The 17,393-nt window shown below is 38.8% G+C and overlaps 1 protein-coding gene across 1 annotated transcript in view; it reads left to right on the top strand.

The window, feature by feature from the left end:
- SRFBP1 (serum response factor binding protein 1) overlaps positions 1–17,393 on the top strand; it is a 71,206-nt gene that overhangs the window by 52,004 nt on the left and 1,809 nt on the right. The window contains exons 5-6 of the mRNA XM_061468686.1: positions 15,392–15,473; positions 16,638–17,367. Of these exons, the coding sequence (XP_061324670.1) occupies positions 15,392–15,473; positions 16,638–17,367 (812 nt within the window). The remainder of the gene's footprint in view (positions 1–15,391; positions 15,474–16,637; positions 17,368–17,393) is intronic.

Genomic DNA, 17,393 nt, shown 5'->3' with positions numbered 1-17,393 from the left:
CAGAGCAAACTTTGAATATCTTCTGAGCTTCAGAGGTTGTTGGGGCCATGCCACATCCCTCTGTGGCTCAAGATTACTGAAAAGCTTCCCACAATTTCTAAGTGTGTTGAGAAATTCTTCTGGACCAGAAATCCAGAAATGTAAGCCATTACTAGCTATTAAGAGCGCTTTTTTTTTTTTTTTCTTTTCTTGCTAACGTAAGGCCTAATAAGGACAGCTGGACTTAACATTATTTTGGAGTGATAATATTAGTGCTGTCTAGTCCCAGGTCCATGTATTTTTAATGGATATCCAGAGGCTGTTATGCTACACTTAAAGTTCAGGGGTGAGTGAGTTTAATATTCAGGTCTCTTTATCTACATGTCTCAAATGAATTTGGATCAGGCGACCAGCTAAAATACTAACAGTAATAAGAACTGTTTTCTATGATGCGAAGCAATAGAACTCTCATTTGATACATGTGAGAACACCCTGTTTACCTCCTAAACTCCTCTATGAATTCACTGGATCTCTGGTGCAGGACTAAGGAAGTCCTTTAGCAAGAAGGACATGAGAAAGAGGTAGAAGGGTATTTCTGCCCAGGACAGACAAAGATAAAAAGCGTGACAGAGCTGATTATGCATTACCTTTGTGTCTTCCAAAGGAGTATTTGAATCACATTATCAAAATAGCATTTCTCAGATTCATATCACCTTTTTAAATTCTGCAGGTGATGGCGTGAGGTTGGTCTCTTTATCAGTCCAAAATCTCTCTCAAATCAGCAACCAAAAGAAGATCAAGGACAGGGTAGTCACCATGCTTGTGCTGGTTTATGATGTTCTTTGTAGATTTACACTGAAATCATATTTCACACCAACAGTCTATGAAAGGCAGTTTATTAAAGTCTGAGTAGAGCTTTTGATTTAAACACATCTGCATCCTTGGAGGAACAGTCATATCTGCATTTTCTAAACTTAAAAATATAAAGGTTTCTGTTTTAGCTGACAATCCTAAGTGTATACTTGTGATCTTCACCTTTAAGATGTACCTTCTAGTAGAAAATACATAAAACCTCTGTTTTCTCTGTGGATTTGATCTGAAGAAATGCACAAAATCATAAAAGGAGCCTGATGCAAAGTCTCTTGCAGTTTAATTGAAGACTTTCCATTAACTTCAGAGGCATTAACTTCAGAGGCTTTGGATCAAGCACAAGAATAGTTGCTGTCTTTCGTTTGGGCTTTGGGGGATTTTTTCTACAACCTCCTTCCTTCTCTCCCCCAAGTTCCCCCTGAAGAATTCTATTCACTACAAAAACTTCCTGATTAAGATAGATGTTATTATTGATATAAAACGTCTACTTCTGTTGTTAGTGCCTCTAATAGCAGCATAACTAGATAATTACGCATGGATTTTTAACATTCTTTGTTTCTGAAAATATTTAGTATGCAATCCATAAACCATAGGGAGAGAACTACTGTATAAATCAGGTTTTTGTGTAATATTGATGTGATAGCCCATTAGCTTTGTATAATATGCTTCTCATTAATTATTTTCACTTCACTGTTTTGTGGTTTGATTTTGTCAATGCGGGGGTGAATGGCTGGTGGTTTTTGAAGAATCCATAAAAACTGCCATCTAAACCGTTGCTGTTACACTCTTCTTAAATTAGAAATTACTTATAGACAATCAGAGCATAATTGTAGGAAGAAAATGTTGTTACTTAATAGCTTTTAATAGTCACATACCTGGACTCTGTTAACACTCTCCATCTCATTCCTCCTGTCAGGCCCCTTTCTAAGTATCAACTATTGGAAACGTCTATAAAATGAATTTATTAATCCTGTAAGTCCAAAGATGTTTCCATTCTCCAACTGTGTGTTTATGCTGAGAACAGTATTTATTTTCCTACACATTAAAATGTTATATCCTTTCTTATTTCAATATGGAAATAAAGGTATGTCATTTGCATTTCAGATACTAGATATACTTTTCTCTATGTAATAGCTGCATCTGTCAATATCTTACGTTTTTGGAGATCTGTTGCATTGATTTAATAGCACAATTTCCTGTAACACAGGCTAAAATAATTGATACGATGCTGGGAATCAGTGTTGCAACATTGAATTCTTTTTGTCCTGGGCATTTTGACTCTATTTGAATGGAAGTTACACTGAATCTATGAAGCCACTGTTTCCTGAGAATTTTCCATGTCAAGCACCAGATGTTAACATTAAACAGAAACGTCTGTGGTCTTCGTCAGACTACTGACAAAGTGAAGAATTTCACATTCAGGTGTAAATACTTTCTCTGTGTGATGGATTGGTTTTTGTTTTCTTTTCCTGAAAGTTCCTCATCTTCCAAATGCGAACACTTGAACTGTGAGCAGTTCAGCATGTCTTTTATATATACTCCTCTATATTTTAGAGCCTAGAGTCCATTGCTGTGATTGCAACTCAGGTTTTACATCAGTATAAGACTGTCAGTTTTTGACAACTCTCTTTCCACTCTACTCCCACCTACTACTCTACCCAATTGTCCGTCTGTCTGCTAGTCCAGCCAGGGCCATTCATTTCCCAGACTTCCAATGGGAGACTTCAGTCTCCTGTCTGTCCTGTGTTCTGTCTATTGCGTTCCCACCTTTGGGTGGCCGTTCTTCACACACACTCTATCTTTTGCTTACTCTCTTTGTGACAATTTGTAGGTCTTTTCTTCATTAGTCCCTTTGCATTCAGACTAAGCTGCCACACATGTACCTCGGTAGGGTTGTGCCACCAATTGAGAGCAAGAAGGTAGACCAAAGTTACCACCATCTTCAACAGCTGCAATAGCAGTAATCCCAGTTTAATTACAGCTCAGATTTTGTCCATTATGGAAAGAATCTTTTAAAAATTTGGTATTGAAATAAACAGCTAGTAACTTTGGCAGTTTTTCACAGATGTACTGTGTTTATCTCTGACACATAAAGGCTGTCTCCTGTCAAATTTTATATTACTGGTTCAGGGATTTTTTTTTACCACTCATTTGCATTCCTGTGAAGCTGTATTACCTGATTTTGTTGCCTGGCTGAACTGACTGTTCAAGATTAAAATACAAGACTCAAATTCAAAAGCGATGTGATTGCTTTGATTTGAATATTTTAATTTCATTAATTTGGTGTGTCAGACCAGAATGTGGGCAGGCCTATTGTTGTCAATAAAGCTTACTGGGAGTCAGTTCGCTTTGTGCTTTCCTACGGGAGGGGGGGGAGGGGGGACACCAGTTTAAAAATGTAGCATAATAAGATCTCAAGGTTTGGGCTGTGTTTTGGTTTAAATAAAGTAAGGTCCAGAATCTGCTTGGTGTCCTTCTCCACAGTATTGTTCAGATTTGCATACAGTGGCCAAAAGGCAGGGCAAAGGTCCAGAATCTCAGTGAATGGGTGAGAGCATGATATAAAATAGAGAGATCCAGGTGTCTGGGGAACCTTTGGTGCAAGAGAAAGCTGGAGAGGAATGGTGAGCATCATAGTCAAACTAGTACCAGGCAGCTTGGTCCAGTAAAGAGTGAAGGTAAATCAGACTGCCTGCAGTGCCAGCTGATTGGCACCTCCAATGCTAAGCTACAGAGAAAGAGTGTAATTTATGAATGCTTTCATACCAGCCCTTGAACCTAAAAAGTTAGCAGAGGGCAACTAGGATACTTGACATGCAACATCATCACAGACAGAGTAGGTATCTTCCTTCCACCAGGTCTTCAACAGATGCAGTCTTTACACGGATAACGGGGTAGGATGTATGTGCATGGTGGCGCTGTGTTGGGGAGCACTGTATTTTAAGTCAAACAGCACTCTTGCTCATTACAGGAAATGAGAAGCACTAAGAAGCCTTTTGAATGGAAGTTACAACTGTCATAAAAATTGGGTACTACAAATGTACTACAGCCTCCAGTGAGAATTATGGTAGCAAACAGAAAATGTTAACTGAGATTGGAGAAGCTACGAATTTAGGATGGATAATAATAGAGTTTTCAGTTACCTTTAACTCATTTAGGTATTAAAGATGGAATCTTAGAATTTCATCCTTTGTATGCATCCATAGGGTAAGTAATCAGTTTATAAAGTTGATCCACATGAAGGGGAAAGGAGGATATGCTCAACGAAATAAGAAAGGAGAGTGTTTTCCTGCTAATCCTCTATGTATTGGTATTAGTACCTATTGAGCAATTGCAGCCAGGGTTACTGGAGGTGGTTTTAAAAACATTAACTTCTAGCAAGGGTTTTTTTAGTGTGTGTGGGAAACCAAGATCAGTGTACCACTGAGAGAAAGGTGGCCATTGTTCATTGCTGCTTGATCTTGTTTTAAGAAGCACCATAGAGTTGGCACTGAATGTAAGTGCAAGAAGAGAGGATGTAAATTAGAATATACATGAGTTTAAATGTTTCATTAGTTTGGTTGCTTAGAGGACTTAAAGTGTCCAGATGACTTTAAATGTTATATTATACAATTGTAACCACTTATTTTAAGGGCTGAGAGCTGCTCACACATTACTAACTGGAAAAGCTCTTTTTGCATATATGCTTTTTAGTGTGACTCAGAATTGCATTACAAAATCATGGAAAAAAAATTACGTTCTTGATATTTCTAAAAATGAAAAACAACTGCTGCTCTCTTTTGCTCTTATTTTTATAAATGAAACTATCAGTTTTTCATTATATGTCATATAAAAATGAAGTACAAAACTAGTCTGATTTCTTCCCCTCTTTCCTATCCAGATCTCTTTTTAAAGTGTTGCAACTCAGAATTAAGAAAATAAGATTCATTAAAATAAAAGCCTAAAAAAAAAAAAAAAAAAAGGCTCTTCAGCTCAGTATGCCCAATCAGTCTGTTAATATTGGAAAGTTAGATGAAAAGTGCTGGAGGCACTATTGCTTGAACTTTTAAAAACAGAAAGTTAGGTGTTCTTACATTAGTGGAATTCTCTTCAAAAAAAGAAAAGAAATTCACCTATTTGAATGTCAATGAATGTAGCTGCTAGGACTGGCTACATTAGAAAGGTACAGCTTGGTAAGATGAGAGCATAAGTTTACATCATATTGCCCCTCTATGGCAAGATTACTAGGTAAGAGAATGTATGGGAAACATGAGTAACTAGTCAGTTAGTGAAAGTGTAACAGCATTCAATTTAAAGGGTGATTGTCTAGTTTTTCTTGGGTTTAGCATTCAAATAACTGCATAATGATTGAAATGTTTGAGTGGTTACACATTAGGGAAATTCTGCATGCCAGAGTTAAGTAATAATAATGTAATGGCCCAGAAGATGGCCAAGAGCCTCTGAGCATAAAGGTGACTGTTCTGTGTGCCATACAGTGAAATACAAAATGTGAACATCCAGGATTTCCATGTATTTTACATCCATCATCTTCTGATATGCTCAAGTAATATCAGGGCTTCCATATATATCTGACATGTGTTTATCATTAAAATAAGTTTTGAATGCATATACTCCCTCAATAAATTTAATGATGGAAAATTTTGATGCCAAAGAACTGGTATGTTTATCTCAGATGTTTTAATAGTTTTTTTGGTGAACTGAATTTCTATTTCCATTTTCTTTTTCAGAAAGTGGCTGAAAAATATATAGATTAAAAGAAATCTGTTTTCAGTTGTGCACACAAATTGCAATGTGGTATGCCAAGAAACTCAGTCTTGTTTTGAATAGCATGGCCTACCCCTGGTTAGTGTGTGCAGCATTTGTAAAGTTAAGTCATCAAGTCCCTGGCTTTTATATTTAGATCCTTCAGCAGTGCTCTGAACTGAAACACATCTCTCCCAAGCGTTTTATCTGAAGACACTGACACCTGACAACAGTTATATATGGATATATGTGGTATATATGTTTGTAAATGTAAAGTTCTGAGAAAGACAGGGTTTGTTGGCAGGCATAAATCTTTTATGTTGTAAATTATCTAAATATACCTGATTAAATAGGAGCTTCATTTTCAAGCTCTCAAATATTAGTTGGTTTTGAAGCTCTGCCTCTGTTTTAAATTTTAAGATCTGAAGTATGTCTATTTTCTCTGTTCTAAACTGTCTTTCATATGTGCATATATATATGGTGCTGTATCAGGTTGCATCTGACAAGTGATAATTTCAGTTTGAGTATCCGTTTTACATGAAATATTGTAAGGATGTCTTAAGATTACATTCCTGGGAGTTTGGTACAGAGTTTTGTCAGCAGATTGACTTCATAAAGATACTGGTGGGTATCTCAATTCTGAAACTTCTCAGGTTCATCCAAGGCAGAATGCTGTCAACTTCTTGGCCCATTAAATAGTTTTAATAATATGGAGCTCATCCCTGTGTCTGTTTATTTACAACCACGTGCTTCCACACAGTTTTTGGACAGGCCCGTCATTTGCAGCTGGATCTTAGGAGCTCAGATGCATTCAGGTTGTAGCAAACTTGGAGAGTTCTGTTTCCTGCCCGGCTTGCAGCACTGCCTGAGTGTGGGTGGTCTGTGCTGTGTTTCTGTTCTCATTTCTATAACAGATAATTACTCAACCTTTAAAATTATGTTTTCCCAAATAGTAGTTGTTTCAGATTTCATTTTGAGATTAGCCAGCATAATTCCCTGTTTGGAGTAAATAAACAGCTGCCTATTTTGAGTCTCCAGACCCTCGTTCTAGATGGCTAGTTACTAGCAAAAGATCTATCGACTTCATTTTTCTGCAAGTCAGCTGTGGTTTCAGATCTGATATACAGTGGTTGTCAAACTAATTTATGGGCAACCTTTCCTCCAAATTTCATTATGTTCTCTGAAAAGGTCTGTCTGAATTTTATGGCTAAGACCTTTCTCTTTGTATTGTTCACAGCTACTGCCTGTTATCCAAGATGCATTTTGTTTCTGTTCCCCTGAAGTACATTTTTTGTTTCAGGTTTTCTGTTTCGTCATGTTTAGCTTTCCAGTGTACTTTCTTAGTATGATTTGTCCACATCATAGACATATTTTTTCTGTAGCATGATGTTCAGCATGCTTCGATTGTCTCAAAGGCCAGCAGAGGTTTCAGTGCTGGTAGTCACAATGAGTTAGACTACAACTGGGGGGGAGGGAGTTGGCACAGTGCTCCCTTAATGTTCTCTTGCATAACGTTTAGAAGTTAACATTTTTCTCTTAAAAAATGTGTGTGTTGATTTTGTGGGATGCCAAACTATACAAATAGTATAGACATTTTCTTACTAGCCCTGGAAGAAGTAAGGAAGAGTTAGCATTTGAGCTGTCCACAGTCTTGTTTTTTCAGCTTATACCTAGAGTTTACCCTGTTCTCCATGAGGAGATAATTAAGAATCTATGCCTGCTTTATTCTGGATTTTTTTGCTCTGACTTTTCTTTCTTGAGACAATTATAGGAGTTTATGCCAAGCTATGCTGTAGTTCCCTGTGGTAGTTTGGGATGAATTACTCCATTTCAACTTGACTATTTACCTATCTGAAGACAAGGAATTTACCTCACACTTGTACGGTTGGCTAAATTAGTTGTGACAGGGTAATCCAAAGAACTTTACCGACTCTTTTATGTTCCAGTTAAATATGGTCTTCTAATACTTGTGAAGTGCTAGGCTTCCTAAAGAGCCTTTGAACTTTTTCAGATGCTTGGATAATAGATATTTTTTATCATGCATGCAGCAGCAATTGTTTTCTGTTTGAATTTATGGTCTATTTTGAAATCTTATTTTAAAACAGGAGGAGGCAATGGTTGAAATAGTTTATACTTAATAATTCTTTTTGATAAAAGACAAGCCAAAATGGATGTTGGAGTGTAGGTAAGTGCAAGTGAACAAATTATAGGGAAAAGAATAGCTTTGGTCCAGACCTACAGATTAATTCAGAGCAGTGTATGCACCTTGATAGTATTTAGAAGACTGTCATGCTGTCCCCAGATCCTGGATTCAAGAGTCCGGAAGGTCCGTGATGAATTGACAGTCAGTGCTAATGCTGTCAATGCAACGTCAGTTAGATTCTCCAGACCTCTGCCTTCTATTGTGTGCAGTTCTGCATTTGAGAAGGTTGTCCAGCATACACGCCATGTTGCTACGGGTATTCAGCTTCCATAATGCTGTATATGAGGTTTGCATGAAAAGGTTTTGGTAGCAGAGGGACTATGGGGGTGGCTTCTTTGAGAAGCTGCTAGCAGCTTCTCCACGTCCGATGGCACCAGTGTCAACCAGCTCCAAGTCGGACCCACCACTGGCCAAGGCCGATCCCATCAATGATGATGGGAGCACCTCTGCGATAATGTATTTAATAATGGCAGAAAGTTACTGAGCAGAAGTGGTTGCAGCCAGGGAAAGGAGTGGGAATATGTGAGAGCAGAAGCTCTGCAGACACCAAGCTGTTTCTTCACCAGGTTGAGATGGTGCTCCAGGCACTGGAGCAGAGAGTCCCCTGCAGCCCATGGTGCAGCCCATGGTGAGGCAGCTGTGCACCTGCAGCCCATGGAGGACCCCACACCAGAGCAGGGGGACTCCTAAAGGAGGCTGTGACACCATGAGCAGCCCACACTGAAGCAGGGTGCTGACAGGAGCTGTGACCCCATGGAGAGAGGAACCTGAGCTGAAGCAGGTTTGCTGCAGGACTTGTGACCTCACAGGGACCCACACTTGGAGCAGCCTGTTCCTGAAGGGCTTCATCCCGTGAAAGGGGCCCACACTGGAGCAGTTCATGAAGAACTGCAGCTTGTGAGAAGGGCTCACATTGAGGAAGTTTATGGAGGACTGTTTGCCATGGGAGGGACCCACAGTGGATCAGGGGAAGAGTGTGAGAAGGAAGGACCGGAAGAAATAATGTGTGATGAACTGACCACAGTCCCCATTCCCCTTTCCCATGTGCTGCTGGCACGGAGGAGGTAGAGAATTTGGGAATGAAGTTGAGCCAGTGAAGAAGGGAGGAATGGGGGCAAGGTATTTTAAGATTTAGATTTTATTTCTCTACCTGCCTCTGATTTGGTTGGCAATAGATTAAGTTTTCCCCAAGTCGAGTGTGTTTTGCCTGTGATGGTAACAAGTGAATGATCTCTCCCTGTCCTTATCTTGTCCCACCATCCTTTTGTTGTATTTTCTCACCTCTGCACAGCTGAGAAAGGGGAGTGATAGAGCAGCTTAAGTGGGCAGCTGCCCTCCAGCCAGGGTTAACCCACCACAGGTTGCAAGATAAAAAAGGTAAATACCAAAATATTTTCGTGGTTGAATTACCACAGTAACAGAAAACAACATAAATTAATATAAGCTGTAGCAATGGTTGAAAATAAATGAAGAAGCCAAAGGGGACTTCAGGTTTACTAATGTATCTTGAAGTTTTGTAAGAAATTTTCAAGTTTTTCTGCTCTTGTTCTTTTACAAGACATTGTCCTGCTGAGGGTTTTTCCAAAGGCTTTGAATCTGTTAGGACATACATTTTACCTTCAACTGGAAATTATTCATCAGTCTATTTTAAAAACTGCATATAGCCCAATAAAAAAATGTTGCAACTTGCATGATTTCCCAAGATCCATACCGAATTAATTGCTGTAAGAGCTTCTTAACCTTTCTTGCTAACTAGGCATGTATAGCTACTTCTTCATAATACCTGTACCATCATTTTGATGTTATGTGGAAAATTGGGAAAGTTGAGTAAAAGCTGAGTAAAAGTTGATTATAAATCTGGCAGGTTTGGGCTATCCATTCCCATTGTGGAGTTTGAAGCATTTAGTGCTGATGTTTCTCTCCTTTGAATGCTATGGGATTGTTCTCTGTTATTTCAGTATTTGGGAGAACCGCTCACTTGTAAACTGTTGCTGTATCTAACAGAGACCAGTTTACTGCATCCCCTAGTTGGTCCATCCTTCTATTGTCAAAGCAAGACACAGTCAACAAACAATCTCTTGCTGTTGGATGCAGAGAGACAACAGAGCTACCACGAGTGATAGCATTAACCGGTTGCTTCTCATAACAAAATCTTCATGTCTGATAGCCATAAATCATGTGCTGTATGTCTCACAGACATAAAGGAAGGGGGAGAGCTAGCAGCATTTCACAGTCAGAAAGTAACTTTTCTCCAGGGTTGTATTCCAAAGCAGTATGAGGTCATGGGATGGAGTTGGGTGGCAGCCATGATTTGGCGCCTTCAGCTACCCTGTGACTCCACATTAACCACATCTGCTATTATGAAGGGCAGCTGTAACTAGTCAGAGCTCTAGGAGGAGCGTGTGGATTAACAGGTTTTCTGTTGGGCTTTTTGTTTGGAGTTTGTTTTGTTTTTTTTTAGTAGAGAGTCACTTCTCCTAAGCTGCTACAAAGGGTATTGTGATGATATCTTGTTTTGGCCCAGAATTGGGGTTTATTTTTATGGGATTTTATGCTTACGCTGGTTAACATTATCACTGCCATTTTTTTTTGCTTAAAATCAGGCTGTTACACTCAACATTAAACTACATTTCCCATTAGTTTAGGAACTTGAGTATGATTGATTCAAGGTTACTTTTTGTGTCATAGGTTTTTTTTACTGAGTACTTGTTAGTGGGGTCCCTGAATGTCTCTATTTGCATGTCATTAATTTAAATAACTGAGCAATGATCTAAAGTGACAGATGCAGGGCCACCAGGCATTACAAGCAGCACTGTCCTTACACCTAGCTGAAATTATAGTAGTAGTCTTTGCAGTGGTACACTTTTCTGGTAGCAGTCTTGTTGCTGGTGAGACCCTTTCATAAAAAAGTCAATCGAAAAAAATAGAAGTATGAGCTCTTCAGAATCGTTTGTGTTGGAAGAGATCTTAAAGATCATCCAGTTCCAACCCCACTGCCATGGGCAGGAGCACCTTCCACTAGACTAGGTTGCTCAAAGCCCCATCCAACCTGGCCTTTTTTTCCTATTATTACAATTATAGAAGAGAGAGTATAAACAAAAATAGATTCGAACATGAAGAGTAACTGGAATGAACCAATGATTTGAAGTCTCCTTTTCATGTTCCCAAGTTAATCCCAGGTTTCTGACCTTTTATTTTTCCTGATGCTGTCGTCTTAAGCATGGTAATAAGGTATTCCTATCAACTCCTGCCCCAAGGCTCCGATTCAAGACACTTGAGTTTCTTTTTCTCACTTTTATCGCCTGCGATTGTATGAAACAGGTACTATCCACAAAAACATCTCCTGAGGTTTCCATTATGCTGCTGCTTCGTTTTTGGCTTTGGTTTTTTTTACCCAGTTCTGCCAGCCCTCAGAGCCATTCCATATCTCAAAACTTGCATTGTGAGTCTCTCTTAGTAAGTTTATAATGTCCATACTCTTCTCAGTCATTGCCACATAGTACAGTTTGTCTGTGTATGTGTGTTTGCACATGAGTAAGTTACACATCTGCTGCTTTATTATGGTATGACTGACAGGTTATGTTTTGAGGCCTGTGCCTCTCTGAGCACATCTGATATTCAGAATGAAGAATGCCTGTTTATGCAGTTTTGGTTCCTTTTCATTCTAAGAGATTTAAAAATACAGTGAAATCAGTTAAATGTCTACATGGAGTTTAATGAAACGTAGCAGTGATGATAGACGTTTTTACTACTATATAGGGAAATAATGCATCACTTACCAAGATAAAGTGTGAGGAGACTCTGACTTTCAGGTGGTTCTGTATGTAGCCTGCAACTTTTCACTGAAAAGTGGCTGTGTACTGCTCAGTTGCTTTGTTCACTTCGCAGCACCTTAGTTGCACACTGAATGAGTTCCTAAGGAAAGTACCTAGGACATTCTTGAGTGAAAAAAAAATAATAGTGTAAAATAATACAAGAAATAACAAGAACATGTGAAAATAAATATGTATGATTCCAGTGTCTTTGTAATTAAACATAATGGGGGCAGTAGGAGGCAGAAGGGGTATATGCTATAAATATAGCTGATGTTTTTCTGTTATTTTCTGCCAAGGTTCTTATATACTGGAAAATACTTAAGAAAAAATAAAGTGAGCATTGAATGTGCCAAAAAAGCAGAAAAATGGGAGATTTTAAAGAATGTGTCATATTGTATGTTTGTTGGCTACTGTCAGTGTGAATAGTGTTTGTATTTTGCTATAAGGAAAAAATGTGGTTATTCCATATGGATTGGCATGTATAAGCTTAAACCCTTTCTATAAATATACGAATTAAGGGACACCAGATGTTGCACAGAAGCTGCTGCTGCTTTCTGAACTTCATGGTATATTCTTTCAAAACCCACAGGAAGTAGCTGAGGGGAAAAGTGTATTAATTAAGTTCAGAAATAGATTTTCCAGCTATAGAACAATCTCCAAAGAAAATACCATTTGATCTTAGAAATGTGAGCTTGCTGTCCCAGGAATCTGGTGGCAGCCTGCAGCACTGTCACATGGGGATCAAAATTCAGATTTCAAGTTCTCAGAGCTAGGCTAGCCCCAGAGTAAGCCACTCTGTGGTCCTTGGAAATGAACCCATCTTTTGACCCATCTCCTCTGGCCAGTGTTCGTAGTTCTGTAGACAGTCTACAGAGAAAATATTTTTCCAGTTTTTCTTGACCTGAAGAAATAGTAATAGCAGAGAATTCAGGAGAAAGGAAAGTACTCAATTTCTCAGATGCTCTGCACTTCAAATATGAAATATGATTGAACACACCCTGGATATATTTTGTAGGCTCTAGAACTACAGCAGAAGAAATAAAAATGGCATTTGCTTTTGCATTGGTTGAGGAACAAGATTTACATTTTGCAAACTAATTAAATGGTTTTGCATTTAGAAGTACTGGCTCTGGTGTAGCTGTAGTGTCATCTTCTGTTCCATTTCCTTCAGACCAGTGCACTGAAAGTGACTGTGTTGAACTAGTAGTTGGCACAAAGCATCCATCTCTATGCAGTGAATACATAAGTTTATACTAAATGTCAAAATTCTGCTGAAAGAAAATGCACATGCAAACAAGTAAGATCCCCGCTGAGAAATCTTATGTCAAGCAAATCAGTTACCTTAAACATGCATTGCTGATGTATTAGGTAGTGTTTGTGTCATGGTTTGACCCCAGCCAGCAGCTAAGCACCCAGCAGCAGCTGCTTACTCACCCCACTCCTGCAGGATGGGGATAGCATCAGGAGAACAAAAGTCAGACAACTTGTAGCTTGAGATAAAGACATTTCAATAAGTGAAGCAAAACCGTGTGCAAGCAAAGGAGAATAAGAAATTAATTCACTACTTCCCATCAGCCCCTAGATGTTTAGCCACATCACAGAAAGCAGGGCTTCATTTCATGGAACAGTTACTTGAGAAGACAAATGCCATAACCACAAACATACCCCTTTTTCCTTTTCCTTGCCTTGAGCTTTTATTGCTGAGCATGACTTGATACGAAATGGAATATAGTTTTGGTCAGTTCATATCAGCTATCCCAGCTGTGTTTCCTTCCCCCTGGCTGCTTTTTGGGAGGGCAGAGTGAGAAACAAAGAAGGCCTTGGTGTTGTGCAAGCAGTACTCAGCAATAACTGAATCATTGGTATCTTACATGTTAGGGAAAAAGGACTCATCACACAATCAAGGAGTCACATTCATACCAGCTGAGAATTTAACTACAAGGTCTCATAGTCCCTTTGTGGTGGGTGGCTCTAGTGAACCAGTGAGTGCTCCATATTGACTCCATAGGCACAAACACACACACACTCAATGCAGACTTTTTTCCCTGTTTGGCTCAAGTTTAGGATTCCCTGAGCAGACTCCCAAGCAGACTAACCAGCTTTTCGGTACATTGGTAAGAAACAGCTTAAGCTGGGTGCCTCCGTAGGCACCCTGAACAAAGAAAACCATGTAAGGGCAGTTATACCCTTATAATCTAAACTACCCACTGCTCTTGTGACAATTCCAGACAGAGGTAATATTAAGGTCTGGGGTCTTCCTGTTCCTCAGTGGGTCCCTTCATTCACTCCAGGCAGGTGATTTCTTATCTTGAAGATTGTACCTTCTGCTGACAAGCGTAGTGGCCTTCCTCGCTTCCTTATATTCCATCATGAACCAGCACTGGGGCCTCCTTTTACTTAACTAGGTTAAAGTTTACAGCCTGCAGCCTAAGGCTTGAGTGCCAATAGCTACTTACGCTAAGTAAATCATGCTAAGTGATCAGTATCCTTCATTTCTCTACATTATCAACTCTAAAATGCTTTAGTCACAAATCCAAAGCACAGTACCTTCTTGGCCATTATGGAGAAAGTTACCTCCTTCCCAAGGCAAAGCCTGTACAATCTCCACCCTTTATTCTCTGCTGTTTACATACCTGTGACTTGGGCTCATCAGTTGCAGTGTTTGTTGAGGGCAGGAGAGATAACATGTTCTGCTGAGTTGCTGGGCACCAAAGTCAGCTCAGGTTGGGTCACAGGGCTCTTACCTGGTTCTTTATGAGACTCGTCAGCAGTTGGTTCGTGTGGCCTCTGCTGTGGTACTTACTGCAGCATATGGCTCAAATCACAAGTAGCAACAGTTGAGAAATACATCCATCATAGTACCAGTAGGAGAAAAGGAGGAAGGTGTGTCTTTTCTCCTCTTTCCAAAAGAATTCCACTGGAGGCTTAAAGAAATCTTCCTGCTGAGTTTGTGTTTTGCAAACTTTTTACACCTCCTTTCCCTCCCTTCAAAAAAAGACAACATAGCTGTCTTTGGAAAAGCCTTAAACACCTCTCATGTTGTTCTTTAAGCAGAGTGATGACACTTAATCTGAAAATGAGGTAGCTTTCATAATGTGCCATACCTGTGACTTCTAATATATAAAAGGAAAAGTCAGACATAGAAGCAATTCCTACTTTTCTCCTTTTTTTTTTCAAATTAAAGCATGAAGATCATGTTTGTTCTTTGAATCAGTCTAAAAAGTTTTGGTATTCTGCCACATCAAATTCAGGATTGTTTGTCTAAAAGATCAGGTTCGCCATTGCCTCTTAAATATGTTTAATGTATTTTTCTTCAATACCTGCTGTGTCATTTTGTCTACTTTCATGGCATTCATACTGCACTTCTTGCAAGCTGCTTGTATTCTTTCATGCAGAATGTCTTCTGCCACTATGGTGTTCTTTATTCAGTAGATTCATGAATTTGCTTTACATGTACAAGAAACAGTGAATGTAAAATCAGTGTGTTAACTCTGAAAGATGTGTCTGTTATGCTTTTAAAATAAAAATCACATTACCCATATTCAGTACCTGAGAACAGTTTTGCTTACATGTGTGCTACATTTCTGCCAGTATTCGGGCAGTCACATTTTTCCTCATTTTGAATGAAAAAAAAATCAAATATTACAGTGTCATAAGCCTTTCCTCTTGTTTAGTTAATAGTCCAGAATTACATTAGTGTGTATTGTAGCATAACTGATACAGACCTGTATAAGTATCCACCGTTTTATTGACTTTGTGCCTTTGAATTTATTTTGTAAAGCCAAACTGTACTGCAACAGAGCGAGCCATTGCAAGACTTGCAACACACCCCACCTTGAAACCCAGATTTGTTGAACTTAAAGGTATGAAATATTACATTACTTGTTTTTGACTTCAGTAACTTACTGGTGCGTTACCTTGTTCCTATATATTCCTGACATGAACAACCAGTATAAAAAGAAAACTGAATAACATCTGTAGTAATTACCGTGACTAGCTGCAGTGAACCAAGTGTTGCAAGCTTGTAGTCATTTATATTGATTAAAACGAGTTTATTCGTGACAGTAGGCTATATGACATTTAAGAGTATAGGACCTGATAAGTAGGGCTTATAATGGGAACTGAAAAAATTCTAAAAATTTAGTGGATATAACAGAGTATCTCTAAATTAAATAAGACTGAATTGGCAGTAAGCACAGTAACATGCAGATAAAAAGGCAAAAGGAGCACTACAGGTGGGTTCCCAAAAGCAGCTAAAAGGTTTTGCAATGACTCCCTTAAACTTCCCTGGAAACTGTCCCCAGAATCCCTAGGGAATCTGTCCTTTAGGTTATCTCCTGTTCTCTTTAAACTCAAATTTTCCAACTAAAATTGATGTTGAAAAGGAGTCAGGTACAAATACCCATTTCATTATATCTGAGCAATTTAGTTACTATTTGTTTGCAGTTTTTACATGCAAAGAAGTGCCCTAAATAAACATGATTATCAGCTACAGATTATTTGCTGTTGGAAGAGTTCAGAGTTAAACCCGAGTTTAACAGTGTATTCAGTTGCAGATAATTTCAGATTTGCTTCCTGGCTTTTCCTGACCACCCTGTACCTGGGTTATCTTTAGAATCAATCATAGACTCAACTAGGTTGGAAAAGACTTTTAAGATCATAAAGTCTGACCATTACCCCAGGACTGCCAAGTCCACCTCTAAACCATGTCCCTAAGGGCGTCTGCATGGTTCGTGAACATTTCCAGGGTCAGTGACCCCACTGCTGCCCTGCGCAGCCTGTTCCAATGCCTGATCACCCTCTGTGAAGAAATTTTTCCTAATATTCAGTTTAAACCTCCATGACACAGCTTGACTCTGACGTATTTCTTGTCGCATGTGTTCAGTAAATGGTTGATAAGGAAATTCCATTTCTGCTTATCTTGTGGAACATATTTTAACTTGCAAAAGTGTTTTATTATATTAAAATAATATACATAAACTCATGTGTAGCTGCAACAAAAGATTTTCCTTCTGTCCTTTGTATAGCTGCTGTAAAAGCTTTTAAGGATGCAAGAAAGAACCCAGACAAAGCCACTTATTCGAAAAAGGCTACGTCAGAAGAAGAGCCTAAATCAGCACATTTCAATAGCATTGTGGATGACCAGGCTCTTCAACTAGCTCAAAAACAGCAAGGATGTGAACACAAAACAAAAAATAGTATGAACATAGAAACTGATGAGGTTGCTGAAGAGCCCTGTGAGAGTGAATCTGAGCAGAAAGCTGTAGAAATTAAGAGAGCATGTGTTCTAGAAAAATCTTCGTTTCAGGCAGTAGAAATGCAAGCAGTCAGCCAGAATAAAATGGGAAGGAAACTTGGCTATCAAACAAGGAAAGAAAATACAAGCTTGAACAAATTAAATGCAATAAAAATTGATGATAGAGACCAGAAACATCCTAATGAAGAGGAGTACTTTGATGATAGTACTGAAGAGAGGTTTTATAACCAGTCATCAGATTCTGACACTGACAGCAATGATGATTTCTTCATTGGCAAAGTAAAAAGAAAGAAAAAGTTAGCAGCAGTTACTGCTCTTTCTTCAGTAAAAGCAAAGGATGGACTTCAGAAGAACATAGTGAAGAAAGAAAAGAACACAGTGGCTAGGGCAGAGCAATATTTGATCATGGAAGAAGGAAAGCCACATGCAAAAGCAAGCAAGCTAGAATCAGTGTTCTGCAGTTCTTTGTCTGCCTCTAATCAGAAATCTCAAAAGAGAAGGTAATTTTTTCTCATTGTTATGTTCT

The sequence above is a fragment of the Pezoporus flaviventris genome, unplaced genomic scaffold (assembly GCF_033815535.1).
Source record: "Pezoporus flaviventris isolate CSIRO_AGI_PZ_B2104156 unplaced genomic scaffold, CSIRO_AGI_Pfla_v1 ptg000050l, whole genome shotgun sequence".
NCBI lineage: Eukaryota > Metazoa > Chordata > Aves > Psittaciformes > Psittacidae > Pezoporus > Pezoporus flaviventris.
Note: the sequence above shows the minus strand (reverse complement) of the source record. Positions and strands in the feature narration are given on the sequence as shown.